The sequence below is a fragment of the Hippopotamus amphibius genome, chromosome 9 (assembly GCF_030028045.1).
Source record: "Hippopotamus amphibius kiboko isolate mHipAmp2 chromosome 9, mHipAmp2.hap2, whole genome shotgun sequence".
NCBI classification, from domain to species: domain Eukaryota; kingdom Metazoa; phylum Chordata; class Mammalia; order Artiodactyla; family Hippopotamidae; genus Hippopotamus; species Hippopotamus amphibius.
The window spans coordinates 13,415,528-13,436,242 of record NC_080194.1 but is presented as its reverse complement, the minus strand read 5'-3'; the positions used below and the strand labels follow the sequence as shown (position 1 = coordinate 13,436,242).

The window sequence follows — 20,715 nt, the reverse complement described above, 5'->3', positions numbered from 1 at the left end:
AAGAAAGGAAGGGAGGGAGGGAGGGAGGGAGGAAGGAAGGAAGGAAGGAAGGAAGGAAGATTTTTAAAAAAGATAACCTTTCTAAGCCCCCTTTTTTATCCATAAAGTGAAAATAATAATGGAATGTCAAATTTAAAATGAAAAAAAAATTTGAGAAAATTTTGTAAAGCCTGTACATTGCAAGTACAGTAGAATTGTCATCATATATAATGTGACTCTGGGTTTTCTGGAACATGAATTTGGAAAACAGATGACCCAGCCACATGTCCTTTGATCTATATGAGAAAGAGGGTGTGAAACTAGACATTCTCAACCTAGTGCTAGGAAGATCTAGTTTAATGGAGATTCCAACTTATTGGATGCAGCCGACCTTATTTTTATGTTGGAATTTTATCCATTCTCTCAAATCTCCAGAACTAGTGTATAGCAGATCTTATTGAGGGACTTTAGGACTGGTGCAGCTGGGACTCCGCATCAAAACCTGGCACCACCAGAGCCTGTGAAAGTTTCTGGCGTTCAGCACTAGATGTGACTAGAAATCCATTGATCATCTGCTGTACAGCCTCACAGTCAGGAAAATGAGTTTATAAAGAGAAAGGAGGAATAGAGGGAGAGAGAGAAATAGGGATTGAATTAATATAGTCCCTTAATAAATGAATATTGAATGTCAATGGCTAAGGAGTGTGTTTCAAGAGAATTTTGGAGGATTTACCATTGGAGATGTATAAGACTTAGACTTTATTTTAGAGGTATTGGTGAGGTAATTAAGTAAACTTTTCTTTACCAGTGTTTGTCAGGGGTTTTTTTTTTGGTCTTTCTTTCTTTCTTTCTTTCTTTCTTTCTTTCTTTCTTTCTTTCTTTCTTTCTTTCTTTCTTTCTTTCTTTCCTTCCTTCCTTCCTTCCTTCCTTCTTTGCTTCTTTCCTTCTTTCTTTCTTTCTATTTGAATTTTTATTTATTTTTTTGACCAAGTGTGTGGTATGTGGGTTCTTAGTTCTCTGACCAGGGACCGAACCCACACCCCCTGCAGTGGAAGCACAGAGTGTTAACCAGGGCTTGCAGGGGAAGTCCCTTGTCTAGTTTATTTTAATTTGACAAGATTTCACTGTGTTAATGAAGTCTGTTTGTAACATTGCAGAACTGTTCAGCCTAAGCCAAGTAATAGCAGTAAAACTTCTGATCCTCCAACACCAAAAACTACAACAAAAGCCCCTTCCATGAAACCCAAAGTTAAACAGCTAAAAGTAAAGGCTGAGCCACCACCAAAGAAAAGGAAGAAATGGAAAGAAGAATTTTCATCATCCCAATCTGACTCATCTCCTGAGATCCACTCTAGTAGTAGTGATGATGAGGGTGAGTTCTCCATCAAATGAAAACCTTGATAACTTTAGATTACCCACATTAATGGAAAGGAGCAATGATGCTGACAATTCAAAATGTATTTCTTTTTCCTTAAATAGGGAATTTAGCTACCTAATTAAGTTCTGCTTAGGCATATATTTGCCCTTGACTAAGCTAGGTAACTGTGCCTTAGTTTTTCTTTTATAAAGTGAAAAGGTTGAAAGAGGCAGCAGTTATTATACTTTTTGACCTTAGAACCCTTCTGCAATGTTCAAAACTGTTGAAGACACCAAAGAGCATTTATGTAAGCTACATATATTAAAATTTACTTCATTAGAAATTAAACCTGAGATAGTTGTAAAACACAGGAATATACCAGGGAACATTCCATCAGCCATCAAACTTGTGTAATATATGCAAGAAGTTTCCAGCAGTTCAGTGGTGTAGAGCATAGGTAGGCAAACTACTACTAGTGGGCCAGGTTAGATCAGCAGCCTATTCTTATAAATAAAGTTTTATTGGAACACTGGGATTCACTTACATATTTTCATACAGTTACTTTCCCATTACAGTGACAGATTGGAGTAGTTACTACAGAGAGCATATGACTGTTAAAGCCCCAAATATTTACTGTCTGGCCCTTTGCAGAAGAAGTTTGCTGATCCTTCTTCAAGAGCATACATTTGAAAGGTAGTCAGGAAAAGGCTACAGGAGGATGGAAGGCTGCATATGCTATGCTAAAGCGAAAAAGCTTGGGATCCTGTAAGCAAAGGGGAGTCGGAGGAATTTAAGTAAAGGAGCAACATGGTAAAATCTGAATTTGAAGTATGAGACATCCTAGTTCAGGTATAAATTGAAAATCTGAACCTAAGTTTTGGCAGCAGGGATGGTGGAGAGGTACTGTTGAGGTTGACGTCCAGGATGGTTTCTGATATTAAAGGTATCATTGCTTGGGAGCTGATCTTAGAAATTACTTGAATAGAAATAGAATCATAATAAAAATTCTTCAGTACAGAAGTTTACTTTAGCTGTATTGTTTTTTTGTTTGTTTCTTTTGATGTTCTTTATTTTTGTTAATATTTTTTAATTTATCTTTTAAGAACTTTTATCGAGATATAATTGACATACAATAATCTGCATGTATTTTTTTTCTTTAAGAACTTTTATTGAGCTACATTTGACATACAATAAACTGCATACATTTAAAGTGTACAACTTGATATTTTTTTTCTTATTAGTAATGTATATACGACGATCCCAATCTCCCAATCCATCCCACTACTTTAGCTGTATTGTTTTTAAAAGCTACTTATGAACTGTTGTTTAGAACTATGCACATTAGAGTTTATAAAGAAATTTCGTGCTTTAAGTATGTGTGGAAGGCATTATATGTAATTTTGCAGTTAGCATTCCTGCCTACTGTTTAAGATAGAGAAGTTTGGGTTCTGAATTTACACTCAGTTATTTATATATTCCTCAAATGACAGTCAAGGTGAAAATTTTCTTTCATTGGTAACTTGAGTTACCACTAGGTGTCACTAGCAGTTAAGCATTTTTAGTGCTTCTTAAGAAGAAGGCAAATATTGATAATAAACATAGATTTAATTTTCAAACTATTTGTTTCAAGACTTCTTTATAATCTTCAAATTTATTGAGGATTCCAAAACACTTTTTTTTTTTTTTTGGTGGCCTGTTTCTGTGTATATCACCACTATCAGTTAAAACAATTTTAAAATATTTTAAATAAACACATTACATATTAACATAAGTTTTTTTAAACAATTGCATTTAGTTACAAGAATAGCATTTTCATATTTGCTTCTGTATTCAGTTTGTTATTCTATATTTTGGTTAAAATATATGAAGAAAACCCAGCCTCACATTAGATAGGTAGTTGGGAAAGAGAGGAGTATTCTGACTACCTTTTCAGATAATTCTAGATATTTTTCTTTGATACTCAAAGGATTTTATTTGATAAACTTGAGAAGCGGTAGTTTCTTCCGCTTTTCATGCTTGTTACATTAAAATCTGTTAGTTTGTTTTATCCTTTGAAGTATCTTTCATCCATGATTTCATAACATCATTTTTTGGTCACGTGAAAATATTTGTTAGCTCATTGATGTACATAGTCTATTTCATTTTTTTCCACATTTTAAAATGTGGTAAAATATATATAACATAAAACCTGCCACTTTTAACCATTTTTAAGTGTACGATTCAGCAGCGTGAATTATATTCACACTGTTGGTCAACTATCACCGCTATTTCCAAAACTTCTTAATCACCTCAAACAGAAACTTTGTTACCACTAGGCAATAACTCCCCATTCTCCCTTTCCCCCAGCTGCTGGTAATCTCTAATCTATTTTCTTTCTCCATGAGTTTGCCTACTCTACATATCTCATAGAAGCATGGCTTATTTCACTTAGCATAATGTTTTTAAGGTTCATCCATGTTACATAGCATATATTAGAACTTACTAGTTTTTATGACTAAGTGCAATTCATTATAGGTTTACCGGTTGTATGTCCTTGTTTATCTTTTTATCTATTGTTGGACACTTGGGTTGCTTCCACATTTTGGCTGTTGTAAATAATGCTGCAATGAACATTGACATACAAATATCTGTTTGTGTCCTTGTTTTCAATTATTTATATACCAAGAGTGAAATTGCTGAGTCATATAGTTATATGTTTAGCTTTTTGAGGAACTGCTAAACTGTTTTTCCACAGTGATTGCACCATTTAACATTCCCACTAGGAATGCCTAGGGTTCCAATTTCTTCACATCCTCACCAACACTTGTTGTATTTTGTTTTTCAGTTATAACTATTCTAGTAGGTGTGAAGTAGTTTCTCATTGTGGTTTTGATTTGTATTTCCCCTAATGACTAATGATGTTGAAACGTCTTTTCAGTTGCTTACTAGCTATTTGCTTATCTTCTTTGGAGGAATGTCTGTTCAGATTCTTTGCCCAGTTCATTTCTCCTTTTGTTCTTTTTTGTTTGTTTGTTTATTTTTTTATTTTTTAATTTTTTTGGCTGTGTTGGGTCTTAGTTGCGGCACACAGGATCTTTGTTATGGCATTCAGGACCTTTCTTTGAGGCGTTTGGGCTCCTCTCTAGTTGTGGCGCATGGGCTCTGTAGTTGTGATGTGTGGGCTTAGTTTCCCCATGGCATGTAGGATCTTAGTTCCCCGACCAGGGATCAAACCCACATCCACTGCATTGGAAGGTGGATTCTTTACCTCTGGATCACCAGGGAATCCCCTCCCTTTGTTCTTAAGTTGTAGGAGTTCTTTATATATTGTAGGTATTAAACCCTTATTAGACATATGATTTGAAAATATTTTCTCCCATTCTGTAGATTATTTCACTTTTTATTTTTAGTATATATGCTGCTGAAGCAAGCACAGTATTTCACTTTCTTGATAATGTCCTTTGATGCACAAAAGTTTGAAATTCTAATGAAGCCAAATTTATTTTTTTTCATTGCTCATGTTTTTGGTGTCATATTTAGAATCCATTGCCAAATCCAAGGTGATGAAGATTTATCCCTGTATTTTCTCCTAAGAGTCTTATGGTTTTAGTTCTTACGTTTATATTATACATTTTTGCAGTATCAAAGAAATAACTTTTTTTTAAATTATTTATTTTATTGGCTGTGTTGGGTCTTTTTTTGCTGTGTGCGGGCTTTCTTTAGTTGCAATGAGTGGGGACTACTCTTCGTTGTGATGCACGGGCTCCTCATTGCCGTGGCTTCTCTTGTTGTGGAGCACGGGCTCTAGGCGCATGGGCTTCAGTAGTTGCAGCACATGGGCTCAATAGTTGTGGCTCATGGGCTCTAAAGCGCAGGCTCAGTAGTTGTGGCCCATGGGCTTAGTTCCTCCGCGGCATGTGGGATCTTCCTGGGGCAGGGATTGAACCTGTGTTCCCTGCATTGGCAGGTGGAATCTTACCCACTGTGCCACCTAGGAAGCCCAAAGAAATAACATTTTTAATACTGATTTCATCAATGGAGTCTTTAAGTATTGGAATGTTGTCAGGCTCACAGTGATGGAAACAGGTTTTCCAGAATTCTGATTTTTCACTTGAAACCTGAAATTTTATCATTGGCTACAAATATTGTCAGTTGTTTTCCTTGCAGTGACAGGTTCACTTCATTAAGATAATGTCTGCCAAATCCCAAGTCTGAATAGGCGTAGTGTATCTGTCAGTCATTTTTTTCAAATAAAAATGGTATTCCAGTGGGGGGAAAGGTGGCTGGTTCATCTTGTAATTCACACAATTGCATGGATGCTCTTCCTGGAGAGAACTGTCATACTTCATAGCAGAAGTGCTTTGTATGTACCTTTCATTTCATCACACAGTATTTTAAGATGTTTACTCAAGAGTAGAGGTTTAATACAATTAATAATTTTTACTGTTTCATCAAGGATTATTCTTAAGTGAAATTGTTTGTTTTTTTTTTCCTTCAAATTCATGGCAGTTAGATGACAGTCATGGCAAAGTATATGGCCACTAGTACAGTTTGATGTCACTGCCTCAGTTCATGCTAGGTAAGGCCACAGCAGTTTTACCCAACATTACTTTTACAAATATCAACAGAGTGAAAAAGGTATATAACATCTTGATATTATTAGGAAAACAGTTTGGCATCAGAGACCTCTGAAAGTGTTGTGTGGGAGACCCCAAGGGGTCCTTGGATCAAACTCTAAGAACTGCTGTTAAAGGCTGTGATAACAGTTCTATATTTGAATTAAAAAAGTCAGAATTGAAACACATCTGATCTTGCAGTTGTTGCCATTAAATTTGAGTGAAATTTTCTTTATGCACAGGCTGTATTTACAATTAAAAATTTTTTTTTAAATATCTTAACTCTAGACCGGCATTTCAGAGTAATTTAAGTGTAGAAGTAAAAAGAAGAGATATGTACATATTAACTCATACATTAGGTATTTTATGGTTTCTTTACTAATTAAACACTATAGAGAAACCATCAGTTTTTTTTTTAATTACAAAAAAAATTTTTTTTAAACTTTATTTATTGGCTGCATTGGGTCTTCGTTGCTGCGCACGGGCTTTCTGTAGTTGCAGAGAGCGGGGGCTACTCTGCATTGCAGTGTGTGGGCTTCTTATTGGGGTGGCTTCTCTTGCTGCGGAGCATGGGCTCTAGGTGTGGAGGCTTCAGTAGTTGCAGCACGTGGGCTCAATAGTTGTGGCTCGAAGGCTCTAGAGTGCAGGCTCAGTAGTTGTGGTGCACGGGCTTAGTTGTTTCACGGAATGCGGGATCTTCCTGGACCAGGCCTCCAGCCCATGCCCCCTGCGTTGGCAGGTGGATTCTTAACTACTGCGCCAGCAGGGAAGCGTGAAAACATCAGTTTTGAAGTAGCATGACCTAGCAGCAGATGTCTGGTAGGGCCAGGGGAGGAAAAACAGGTTCCCATGGGGCAGATGTTCCCAAATGCTGGGCTGGTGTTGGGCTTCAGAGGCACCTGGGGACTTTTTTAAAAGTATCACATTTAAGCTTCATCACTACTACCACCATTACCACCCCAGATTCTGTTTTAATACGTCCAGCAATCTGGTTTTTTGGTTTGATTTTGAAAGCTCTCCAATGATTGTGATGTGCAAAATCACCTTTGATAATCTCTCACACAGGATGTTTTTAAAGGCAGAGTGGGAGAACCTTGAATTTGAAGAAATTTTATCTACAACCTTTTATCTGCTTATAGGCACTTGCTGTAGAGCAAAGTGTTTTTAAAGTTGTCAGGAAGGAATATTTAATATTTCGTCTTTTCTCCCTCCCAGAATTTAATCCTCCAGCTCCCTTTGTCACTCGTTTTTTGAACACAAGAGCAATGAAGGAAACCTTTAAGAGTTACATGGAATTGCTTGTTAGCATTGCTTTGGATCCTGACACAATGCAAGCCTTAGAGAAGAGCAATGGTACAGTCTGCTAAGTAGTACTTTCTTGGTAGTACTTTCTGGATCTTCTTTATTCTTCTGTTAGTTACATGTTTAATATGTGGTTTTTGTCATATATAACTATATGTTGTCAGTTAACAAACTGTTGATATATTGATTCTATAAAATGGGGTCATAGCTTTTCATGAATTGTTTGAATATTTGAACAATTTTATATTGAATATATTTTTATTGATTTCTACTCATGAGAGTATTATGTAATTACCCACTAGTTTCTTTCAATTCTAGAATCTTTATCATCCTCATAACATTTCACTAAGTGTCTGTGCTACATGAAAGGTCCAGATGTCAATATATTCTCTTTTCTAATAATTGGAAAGATGAACGAGATAATAATGGTGTAAAGATTAAAACTGTATATTCATGTCCAGTAAAAGATACATCACAGAGTAATTATCTTCTAATCACTTAGTAGAAAACAATAAATGCCTTGGGTTATATTTATTAATATTATTCCTTTTTTACTCTTAATAACTTTTTCTAACAGTAAAATAGGGATGAAATTAACATATGAAATAAACTGGTAATTTATATATATATAACATTGCCTGCTAATATTTACCCTTCAGCTATTGTAGCATTCACCAGGGACAACTAGAAGAGAGAATGAAAGGATTAATGAGCCAGTTACCATTATCCTTCTATCAAAATGAGTTGAACCAAGTGCAAGATCAAAAAGACAGTAATAATGAATAACAGCACTATACTTCTGCAGCAGTGCCTGATAATATATTTTGTTTTATTATTTCCATGTATCAATCCCAGAACAACTTAGCCATTTTTGGGGTGAAGATAATGAGGCTCAAAAAGGTTAAGTGACTTGCTTAGGAGCCCACAACTTGCAAGTAGCAGAGAAAGGATTAAATCCAAGGTCTAATTTCTAGTCTTGCTTTTTTGATCATATAATCAGAAACAGTAATTGATACATCAACCATTATAAAGCTGGAAGAGTCATTAGAGATTATCTAACCTAAAACATTTACTTTGTAGGCTAAATTTCAAAGATATTAAATGTATTTCCTAAAGTTATAGAGCAAGTTAGTGATAGAAGAGCCACAATCAAAACCCAAAATTAATTCCCCAGGTCAGCATTTTTGCCAGTAAATGTTTTCTCTCTCAATAAAAACTCCTTGCCTCATAAAATATATGTTTCTTAGTAGTGGTCATTTCTGGGTGGTTGTATTTTAAATGACTTTTTTTCTATTGCTTATCATTGTTTTGTTGGGTTTTTTCCTCCATTTAAAATGAGGGATAAAAATTTTAATGGTTTAAAAATAATCCGCAAATGTTTAAAACTTCTTTTTGTGAAATGTAGATTTGTATAGTATTCGAATAGATTTAATCACTCCTAGAAAGATAAAAAGAAAGCTATGAGATGTGTTGTGGTGACCTTAGAAAGCATTCCTTACTGAGGACTTTTACTTCAATTCGAGGAAAGTGTTCTTTGAAGGGTCTCTGTGCTTGTGTTTATTCTCCAAATATAAAGAGTCATTTTATTTAGCTATGAAATTAGTAATCAGATTCTGAGGGTTATATATATATATTTTCAGAAAGGTCATTAAAGGTAATTAGTATTATAAAATGTTATGCAGATAAATTAAGAAATAGTTTAGTAACCTAAAATATTTAATACAGCACCAAAAGTCATTAATGCAAAAGAGCTTAAAGTTTCAGACGGATGAAAAAGAAAGCAAAATCTTTGGGTAGGAAATCTTCATCACACTTTTACTCTCCCCTTTTCTCAAATAACTATTTTGACTCTTCCCTTCTGTATTTGAAACTGGGTTTTGACTATTTTTCTTGCCCTACATTTTCTTTGTCCCAAACTGTAGTGAATTAAGAATATCTTACTCAGTATTTTATAAAAAATTTTAATGTTAAATTTATATTTTGGAATACTGTTATTGTTCACATGGTAGATGAGATCTGAAGAGACTAGGCAGTTTGTCCACTGGTTGATCAATTATGGTGGCATAGATGGGGTTAAAACTGAGAACTTCTGATTGTCATAATATGCTGCTTCTGTCTCACTTAGCTTTTGTAAACCTATTTTTCAAGCTAACGTTAGTTCAAAAAGCTTCCTGTGCAATATTTTAAAATCAATACTTTACATAATCAATGAACTTAATGTCAGTCTATTAATGTTCTAGAGGAAAGCTGTATTTCTAACAAGGTTTTTGTTGATAGTTTATCCTGTTACAATAAATTTTTATCTTGTTTTAGATGAGCTACTTTTGCCTCATATGAAAAAAATAGATAGCATGCTGAATGATAACCGTAAGAGACTTCTTTTGAATCTTCATTTGGATCAGTCATTCAAGGTATTTCCTTCAGATGGTTTATTAGCAAACTTAGTGGCAATCATAGTCTTAGCTGTAATAGGAAAGAAAATTTTTGAAAGTCATTCTCAGCTGTATAAAATTTTCCACCCAACAAAAATTTGATTTTTCATGATTATGAGTCTTATCTGAGCTTGTGATTTTATTTTATTAAGTACATTCTTAGTGTTAATCATTTGCTTTTCTCTGCTTAAAATTTTTTTAATTTATTTATTTATTTTATTGGCTGTGCTGGGTCTGCTTTTGCTGTGCGTGGGCTTTCTTTAGTTGCAGCGAGTGGGGGCTACTCTTCGTTGTGGTGCACAGGCTCCTCATTGCCGTGGCTTTTCTTGTTGCAGTGCATGGGCTCTAGGCGTGTGGGCTTCAGTAGTTGCAGCACATGGGCTGAATAGTTGTGGCTCACGGGCTTAGTTGCTCTGTGGCACGTGGGATCTTCCTGGAGCAGGGATCGAACCCGTGTCCCCTGTATTGGCAGGTGGATTCTTAATCACTGTGCCACCTAGGAAGCCCTCTCTGCTTAAATTTATTTTTCAGGTTTTTATATTTATCTAGTATTCCGCATATATAATAATTTCCAGATGTTTTCAAAAGTACTTCCTTAACTGTACTCTGATCTTGTTTTTTCTTTTAAACTTCTTTAAAATTTTCACATTTTATCTATACTTAAAATTGGCCTTAGCACAGTTATCAAAATTCCCTTTACTTGCCTGATTTACTCAATATCTGAGGAAAACTTGATCCATACATAATGGTAGGAGATATATACATCTGTTAACATATCTTGGCACTATAAATTGGTTTTTGGTGTTACCAAAAATAGAGAACAACAAAAAGCTAATCTAAACTCAGAAAATTTATCATAGAAGCTACTTAGTAGTCAAAATTTTTCCGACTTTTCTTATTCAAAGTATAACGTATAATGTCTGGGATCATTTGATTATATCTTATCTCAAGAGAAGTTTTTTAATATATTTATATTGCTTTTTTTTTACTTTGTACTTTACAAATTTTATTAAATAATGAGCATTACTAACTTTCATTATCATATATACAGTATTTAAACTAAGTTTTCCTAGATGCATTTTTTTTTTTTGCACAAAGAATAGAGTAGGTGAAAAGTGAACTTATTAAAAAAAATGGAACCTTCAGTACAGAGACCTAATAAGAACTTGACATCCATTTACATATAACTCTTTTCTCCTAATTATATACATCCCTACCCCACCTCCCAAAGAAACTATTTTAAACAAAAGCACTCAGTGGATAACTTTGAGGGAAGATACGAACTTGATTATATATATACACATAGATCTCAGAATCTGTATCCTGGCTGACAGAAGGGATGTATAGAACTACAGATTTGTCCTAGAACCTAAAGACAACCATACAGACATTTTATACAGTAAGGAAGCAGCCTTCGTGCAGTGGGGTATATTCCTATAAGTGACAGCAAAGTCGTGCAACAGGACATTGGTGTGGAGAATTAATAATTTCTGAGAGTAAGATGCCACAGTAATATGGATAATATAGAATTTGGGTCTTACAAACAAAAAAGCAGAGAAGTGGGGAACTGCATTCCTGGGGCGAGAAAAGTCAGGTAACTGTTTTGTAAACGCACTTAAGGAATACCTCTAGCAAGTCTGAGAATCTATACTCTGTTATAGTGCTTCTCTTTTCTGATGCTGCTTAATCTTGAAAACTCACACCATGTTTAAAGAAAGGCAGTGAAAGAAGGAATGTTTCCAGAGCAACGCTCGTCAATATGGACTTTGTTTTATAAGCTACAAGAAGAAAGTACAGTATAGAGAAAGAAGAAACTTAGGTTATTTTTTGTTACTTAAAAAGGAAAATGAATGGCTTAGGTACCTGTTTTATAAAATAAGGATGGTCACATTTTATGTTTTTCAGCTAAGAAAAAGAGGCATAGCACTTAAAGGGAGAAAAAGAATTATGATAGATGTCACTGATTCAAATCGATATCATTGCTTATCTTTAAATGAAAAGCCCGAATCCCCTTTCCCTACACAGATTATCATATCTTTTAAGATGAAAACTGAGAGGGTGGGGAAGGGGCCACAGAAGGTAAACATGGCTTAAAGTGAGAATGCAAAGGCCACTGTTCGAGAAAAACATTTTTGTTGCATTGATTGGAGTCTTCAGTAAAATAGAATATTTTTATAAAGTGGCAACAAATCTGCCGACATTTTTCTCTTTAACTTCTTTAATTTTGCATTTTACTCACAAGGTCTTGCTTTTGTTTTTCTGTTTCCTTCCATAAAGAGTTGTTTTAGTACATAATATCACAATGGAACTGCTATTTAAAGACCATAACTACAACATAAAAGTAAGATGTGATTAGTAAGAACTTAGTAACCAAAGATTCCGTTCTTCTGTATGCCCCCAAACAATGAAAAAAGACCCCTATGTTATGTCTGGATTAGAAAATTTCATTGCAGTCAATAAAATTCTCAAGGCTGGGATCAGGTCATTGGACTGAGTACAAGATTTATGAAAGGACACCTGAAAAACTGCTCTGGGAACAGCAGCTTTAAAGCGCTTTGTTTTAGTTTAGCTTATGGTTTACTTCGTGTTGATTAGAAACAGGCACAAAAACTAATGAAGGGTTCTATCTGCTCCCCATTATATACCTATATCCCCAGCTGTCATATAATGAGATAATCAAGTTGTATCCAGATATCCACCCATCTTTTCTAATAAGTCAATTTGCGTTTTCTTGTATTTGGTTTTAAACCATTATATTGCTTTTTTAAAATAGACTTCATTTTTTGAGCAGTTTCCGTGTATCTCCTGCCCCCACACCTGAATAACCTCCCCCATTACCAACACCTCCCACCAGAATGTCACAATTGATGAATCTACATTGACACATCATTATGACCCAAAGTCCGTAGTTTATTTTACAGTTCACTCTTGTACATTCCATCAATTTGGACAAACATATCCACTATCATAGTATTATACAGAGTAGTTTCACTGCCCCCAAAATCCTCTGTACTCTGTCAGTTCATCCCTTTCTCTCCCCCAGCCTCTAGCAACCACTGATCTTTTTTCTTTTACTTTATAATTTTACCTTTTCCAGAATGTCGTATAGTTGAAATCATACAATATGTAGCTTTTTCAGATTGGCTTCTTTAATTTACTAATATACATTTAAGGTTCCGCCATGTCTTTTCAGGGCTTAATAGCTTATTTCTTTTTAGCCTGAATAATATTCCATTGTCTGAATGCACCACAGTTTATCCATGAACCTACTGAAGGACTGGTTGCTTCTTAGTCCTGGCAATTGCTGCTGTACAAATCTGTGAACTTATGTGTGGCCAAAACTTTTCAACTCCTTTGGGCAAATTATATAGCTTTTTCACATCCCTATTTTATCTGAAATCCATATAAAAGTGAAAATCAACTTCATTTTAGCTAGGTGAAAATTAAGGCTCAGAGATTGATTCAGAGGTTAAGTGACACCAAATGCTACTAGTAGTCCTGTATTCTTCACTGACGTGTGTTAATACTTGCAGAGGAAAAAAAAGGGTCAGAAGCTAGTAATTCAAGAATTTGTTCTGCTAAGAATTTGTTCTGCTCACTCCTAGTCCAGTATTTTTTGTTTAACTGCTAACTTGATATTTGGGGATGGGGCGGGGAGGAGAATACTATGTTTTCTGCAGACAGTGGAATGTTGTTAGATTATGTTTTCTGAATATTTACTACATCTTAAAAATGACCGGTTTTGGCTAACCATTTTAGAAATGTCAAACCAGTTCTCTAATAACTTGTATTAAAATAAAGCCACCACTTGGAATTTAATAGACTCAGTAGATATTTAAATCTTATGCAGTAGTTTATGGTGAACAACTGAAAAATTCATTTTCATATTCTTGTTTTCCAAGAAGAAACAAAATTTCTAATTTTGAAATTATAGTCATCTAACTATGAATGATAGTGATGTCAGTGATAATTTTCATTTATAGCAATTTTCATTTCAAGGCCAAAAGATGTACACAGTATAAAAAGTTAGAATGATTTGATGTAAAATATTACAAACAGATTATAAAAGATTTTTTATTTTTTAGAAACATTTAGTGCCATTTCTCATGATGATCTTGGTAATTTTAGGAATCCTAAAGCCTTTTGAAGTTAATGATGTTTTGTTTTCCTTTACAATCCATGTACTTCCAACCATCTTGAGCATCTTATGGTTGTTAGAAAAATCATTAAATTTTCAGCTTTCGTCTCCATTGGATTGTTTCTAAATTTAGAATCCATTTTTTGTCTTTAAATTCCATTTGTTGTAAAGAGTAATTCTGGGTCCAAAATTGTCAAGCACCATAGTATATAAAAAAAGCACAAATAATCTAAGAAAGAGAATGGAGCTAGAAACTAATAGCTCACTCTGGCAGCAAATGCCAAAAATTCTGTTATTTCTATTAAATGAAAAAGTTCACTCCTACCCCATTATTTAAAAAATTATTTGTTTAAAAATGTACTGTTTGAGGGGTCACAATAACAGGTGCTTGGGAACCTAAACAGAGTTTGGGAAAGAGTGGGCTTGAGGATTAAAACTATTTATAAACACTTGAAGCTTATAGGTGTCCTTCTTTCCCCTGCCTTGAAGCCAGAGAGTCGTTACTAGAAGGAACGCTCTGCCTCGTTGGGGAGTCCCCACGGTGTCACATGCTGTTGCTTAAATCCAGTCATAAGGTTGGCCCAGATCCAAGGGATGGGGAAATAGGTTCCACATCTTGATGGGAGGAGCTGCAGAGAATTTGTGGCCCTGCTTAACACCCTACGTATGTTTGTGTATGTATGTATAGATTGTATATTTACCACATCCCATCAGTACCCCCACATATATTTTTTGTGTGTATGTACAGGTGTGAATATATTTCTGTATTTTTAAAAAACAAATTTTGAATAGCTGGAAGTAGTTGAGATCACTTTTCTTCTGATGTTAGTTATTTTTGCTTTATTTTAAAGAATGCCTTAGAAAGTTTTCCTGAACTAACAATAATTACTCGAGACTCTAAAGCAAAAAGTGGAGGATCTGCTATTTCTAAAATCAAAATGAATGGCAAAGCTTATAATAAAAAAACTCTAAGAACTTCTAAAACAACTACTAAATCTGCACAAGTAAGTATATATTTATTGATGTAATTACACCTTTTCCAGTTATTAATATAAAATCCTACTTAAAACATTGAAACAAGCAAATATTTTCCTCTGTTGTTAAATGTGCAGTGTTTGCAGGTGGGAATGAGCAGCTCTGGCCTAGGGAACAGGGACTCATTCTTATTCTTTGTTTTTCTCCATTACTAGCACAGTGGTGAGTGCTCACAAATTTTCTAAGTAAGACTGATAATCATCCCATGGTTATGTTTGTAGTTTTAATATTTCTGTGTGTCACTGGATACCAATGCATAGAGATAGTTGAGTGCACACATTCCATAAGATTGAGTATTCCGTATCCTTAAAATTATCAAAATTGGAATTCACTTATTTTCAAACATAATTTAAATTACTGCCTTTTCAGAAAGCAGTTTAGCAGCATATCAATTCCCCGTCAGAAATGTGTTCTGTAGAAACATTCACAAATGCATAAAACTGTATGCCTTTGCTCATTGTAGAATCATTTGTAAGAACAATTCCAGTTATATGTAACCAGTGTGAGACTAAATAAATAAAGAGCCACCCAGATAACGTAATAGTATGTGCTTTTTAAAAAGAAGAGATAGATTCATTCATTCTTTCAGTAGAAAAATTTTAGTACCTCTAGCATACCAAATACAGTTCTAAGTACTAGGAATACAGCAGTGAAAAATGGTCCAAAATCCCTGCCCTCATGTAATTTCTGCTGGTGTTGGGAGTGCTTAATAAATAGAAAGATATCCTAGTTTTACTTTGGTTAAAAAAAAAAGAGTTTTAAAAAATAAAATTGCAGAACACTCTGTATAGTATGATTCCCTTCCCATTACAAAATTAGTGTTGTTAATATGTTATACACATGGAAGAATATGTGACATGCTGTTAAGCTTGTTTACTTCTGAAACGAGATGATAGAATTCTTTTACCTTATAAGTCATCTTCTATGTTTACTGTTTAAACTTTTCTATAATGTTTAACTTTTTTTGAAATAGTGTATATTTATATTCAGGAAAAAGAATAAAGATTTAAAAATACAATTTAAATTCTTATTTTGAATAAGCTCTTTGACCATATTAATACGTATTAATATCTAGCCATATAAGTCACTTTTAAGATTTCCATCGAGACTTTTAGTATTTCCCTAAAAGTATTCTTAGTTCACATGCTCCATGAAATAAATATATCTATAAACTCTTTTCTTTTTATAGGAGTTTGCTGTTGATCCAGAGAAAATACAGTTGTATTCTTTGTATCATTCACTCCATCATTATAAATACCATGTTTATCTCATATGTAAAGATGAGGTAATTACTTTTTCATTTATTTAAAAAAGAAATTATGTTTTTCTGAACTTTAAGAAGACTGTAGCTGCAGCATTTTTTATATACAACTTTTAAAGGTTACACCCCGTTTAGAGTTATTACAGACTATTGGCTGTATTCCCTGTGCTGTGCAGTACATCCTTGTAGCCTGTCTCACACCTGCTGGTTGGCACCTCCCACTCCCAACCCCTGTGTGCCCCCCCCCCCCCCGCCCGTAACCACTGGTTTGTTCTCTATATCTGTGAGTCCGCTTCTTTTTTTTATATGCGCTAGTTAGCTACAGTTTTTTTTTTTTTAATGTTTTAAAGAGAATTGTTAAAAATTGTTTTAAAAATTGTGTCTCTACTAAGTGTTGTACTCAGGTTAATCTGAGGCTCACCACCTCTCATAGGAAATACAAGCGGTAATGTTTTTAAGCTGTTATACTTGCTGTACGTTGCCGTAATTGGCACTTTACTGCATTGTCTTCTCTCATAATGTATAATGATCCTGCTTTAATTAATTCACGTCATCACTGCTTTGAATATCTTGCTGTCCTCCTTATGACTAGAATGGCCTTATCCCCGTTAATTGCAGGGAAATGGGGGTTTGTTCCTTGACCTGAAGAAATGATAAGTTAAATTTTAATTGTAACTTTTAAGTATCATAATTTAAATTGCTCAGAAATTATGTATGACCATAATACAACTTGGTGAATGGGATGTAAGGTTTAATCTCAGGTTAAATGGTTCTAGAATAACCTTTTTTTGACAAGCATTATCAGTTTTTTAATTAAAAAGGGTTAAGTTGGCTCAAGGCTGTAGAGTCACGTATCTGCTAATGGTGTGGTGTGGAAAGATGTTCAGGCATCTGACCTTTATCTAGCGAAGGACAAGGTAAACATGGCTATGCAAAGCATGCTTGCTATTTTTACAGTGCTCTGAAAACGCAAAACTTACACCAGAATTTGTCATTTGGCTTTTAATACAATTGGAAGGAATTGAGAAAGTTTGAACCACTTTTCCTAGCCTTTCTCCCTGCCCCCAGGGAGCCAAAAATGATAGGATGAGACCACCCAAATTTATAGGAAAGAGTCATTCTCCATGGATGGAATTTTTTTTAAACAAACGGTACTTGTAGGTGAATTTATAAATCCTCTTTTCATTCAGGGTATAGAAACAGTAAGCCCTGGTGAAGAGCTTATAAAGTGATAGGTATAAACTAATTTGGTGTTTCTTTTTATTTTAGATTTCTTCTGTGCAGAAAAAAAATGAAGATTTAGGACAGGAAGAAATTGTTCAACTTTGTATGAAAAATGTAAAATGGGTGGAAGACCTATTTGAAAAATTTGGAGAACTTCTAAATCATGTACAGCAGAAGTGTTCCTAACATTTTCACAAAAATTCCATCTGTTTTCTAGCACTAATGAGATGGCGGAGGCGGGTGGTCAGAAGGGGTCTAGGGGCCTCAGATAACTGAATGTCAAGCAGTGGTCTCCAGCAGGCACATCTGCTTTGATCATGAACTTGCATCGTGGCCTCTGCTTAAAGGACAGTGGTGCTGCCAAGGAAGTCAGTCCTTTGGAAATGGACCTAAATCCTACCACATTTTTATCCTAATGAATGATTTTTCTATTTTGTAAACCATCGGGTAACTGAGTTTTATTTTCAGAAATGTTTTTTGACAAATGATGAAGCATGCACTAAATATAATTTTTCTTTATTGCTAGAGAGGTAACACTTAAGTAACATGATTATTTTTTCCTGAGTCTGACTAAACACCAGAATGAAAGAGAGGTGGCAGAAAGCATATGTTAATATTCATGTCTGACCACAAAGCGGAAAGTATTGTACATTATGTAAACAGATCTGGTGTGATGTGACATTCTGTATGAGGAAATCATCAGTTTAAAATGTAAAATTCAGAAACTGCATTCTGCTTTATGAACTCCTTTTACTCTTAACATGTTCAGGAAACTGGATGTGGAATTGGTGCAATTCTATGACTGCTTTTTGTGTCAAATTATATGGTGATGAAAAAACAATGACATACTATTTTCCCTATCTCAAAGAAAAGTATTTTCCTTTATACTGTTTTTCCTTTGGAAAAATTTTCAATTGTACATTTTATTTCACTAATAGTTGTATTTTTCACAAGGAAAATGTTGTGGTTATAATTATGTTTGATGTATCTGTACTACACTTTTCGTTATTTTCAGTAAATCTTATTTAGTTATATGTTGAATTTCTATTGTGAATTCTATCTTGAGGTAACCATTTTTGTTTATACAGATTTGCTTCAGTGTTATCCAGAATATGCATTCAGTACTGAATTAGTTTAGCTTTATAAATGGGGTTGTGTTAGACACTGCAGTAATTTTCTAATTCATGAAAATAAATTTCTTAGTAAACTAGCACTTGGTTAACTGATTTGTTGAAGTAATAATTAGCCACATTATACATTTTGAAGAATAAAATTTATAATTAGACTACATGCAGTGTTAAACACAGCTTACCTAACTCTTAGAACTGGAAGTGGTAGAGCCCTCCTTTTGGTGCCTTTCCAAACTTTATACATGCTATTGTAGCTCTCTTTAGTTTGATAGCTAGTGTTTCTTCAAGTAGTTTAGCTGAGACCGTGAATGTATTAGGTTCAACATGACCTTGTGTTTTATTTGTGTTTGCCAACAGGATGCCTTATTTGTTTGAGAAAAAGATTTACTAGTGTCCTTCTAAACGATCTCCTTTTTTAGGATTCTAAAGAAGTTGTTAATCATCATACTTTTGTTTATTTTACCACCATTTAGTGCCTTAAGTCCTATCAAAAAAGCAGTGTTACTGCTCAATGCCCAAATAAGATGTGCTTATGTGGATATTGCTATTGTCTTGATTTTGAGTTAACAGGCCAACTTCTTATACTTAAAATCTTGGTAAACTGGCAAAGAATTAAAGGTAACATGTGACTTGAGAATAAAACATTGTAGCATTGGGTGAAAATGAGTATTTGAGTTAAGCTTACATATTTATTTCTGATGGTTATCTTATTGAAAGCAATAATCCTTAATCCAACAATCCTTGTACCTGCCATTAGACAAGATAATCATGGAAATTTCTCTCAAGGATTAAATGTTCCATTTCTGAAAGTTTTGTTAGAAACCTGTTTAGGCAGCTTATTTTGAAAACAAAAGTAACCTATGAGATTCATTTTGCCTAACTCAAATGAGAGAATATCAGCAGTGAGAGCATCATAAAATTAATTTTGCAAAGTGGAGAAGAGTAGGAAGCAGCCATATTTCTTTCTGATACTGACTCTGGACAGAATTGGTTTCTTTCATTTCTAAAGTGCGGAGTAGATAACTACACCTCCTCATGTGGTGCTGTAAGTATACGTCTATACATCACTTCCCCCAGCTTACTTCCCTGAATCATTGATGGTTTAAACATTTTTAAAAGCCATCCTGCATTTAGGTAACTCTTGAAGTACATGTTTGAAATCACTAGCCACATTTCCTTCATGATAAGGCCCATGGAAAAACAGAGACATTTCTTTGTTTCCTATAGAAAATAACCCGTTTCCTTTTCAATTACAATTGCCCTTCAGCTGTTTGCAGTTGTACTCATATTAGTAAAACAAGTGTTTTCATTAAATCAGAGGCCAAGTCTATGATACTGCCTGGAGGAGACCCAGTTGCTTTGCACCGTCTTCTCTCATTTGATCCATCTAGCATAGGCAAAGGCATCAAACTCAGGCCTTAGCGAAGTAGGAGTGTTATTATGACATCCTTACATGAGTCCTTTCTTTGTATGAAGTTGAATAAAAACCTAGCTGGTTAGCATTCACATTCCTTGCCAGGGAGTTTGAAATGTATAATATAGAAATAACCTTAGGTTGTAGATAGAGTTCAAGAGATAAAGCACATGTTGCCACAACCCAGGAAAACATTTTTAAGAAAGATTGGATTTTCCTACCTACAGAAACCTAGAAACAATTTACTATTTAAAAAAAAAATCATTTTGTATTGGTATTTACTTCTAGTTCAGATGAGTGGTTAGACAAGGGACCTCCTTATTCCCATTTTCATTATGACCCAGTTTCTACTTAATTGCTCTTCAAATGAAGTCATAAATTTATAATGACATGAATTATCATAGTAAACAATAGATACTGCCCATTTTTCTATTATACTATCAAATAGAAAACGATGAGATGGAAAAACCTAAATTTAAAATGTCTTAGAAAATATTCAGATTACCTTTGAATTTCTAAATTTCTTTTAATTTCTAAAACTGAAAATTATAAGTGACTCATACATCATTACTGTTTTCAACGTCTCACCTTCCTTTTAATGTACATATTTATTTTTGTTAAAGCAGCTATTTTCCAACCTGTGACTTTGGAGATATACCCATAAAATTAATATGTCAGCAGGGTTATTGAATCAGCTTTGGGTCCCAGAGGTTGTTTCAGATGTGCACGTTGTGAATTTTATTGTATCTGTGGAATACAATTTTTGTTTTAAACTGTAGTTCATCTGTTTCTCAGAAATACTTTTCAAAGAGTGAAACATCCCAGGATAACTGCTTCTAACCGTGTCA

General features: G+C 34.3%; 1 protein-coding gene across 8 annotated transcripts in view; it reads left to right on the top strand.

Annotated features, from left to right (window-relative positions):
- Positions 1-18,533, top strand: part of QSER1 (glutamine and serine rich 1) — a 77,803-nt gene extending 59,270 nt beyond the window's left edge. For 7 of the 8 annotated variants that reach the window (XM_057750789.1, XM_057750792.1, XM_057750791.1 and 4 more), the window contains 6 exons: positions 1,137-1,351; positions 7,147-7,284; positions 9,547-9,644; positions 14,655-14,807; positions 16,028-16,123; positions 17,369-18,533. In XM_057750789.1, coding sequence (XP_057606772.1) covers positions 1,137-1,351; positions 7,147-7,284; positions 9,547-9,644; positions 14,655-14,807; positions 16,028-16,123; positions 17,369-17,509 — 841 coding nt within the window. In that variant the 3' untranslated portion in view covers positions 17,510-18,533. The remainder of the gene's footprint in view (positions 1-1,136; positions 1,352-7,146; positions 7,285-9,546; positions 9,645-14,654; positions 14,808-16,027; positions 16,124-17,368) is intronic. The other variant, XM_057750790.1, reaches the window with a different exon arrangement.
- Positions 18,534-20,715: the final 2,182 nt, after the last annotated feature.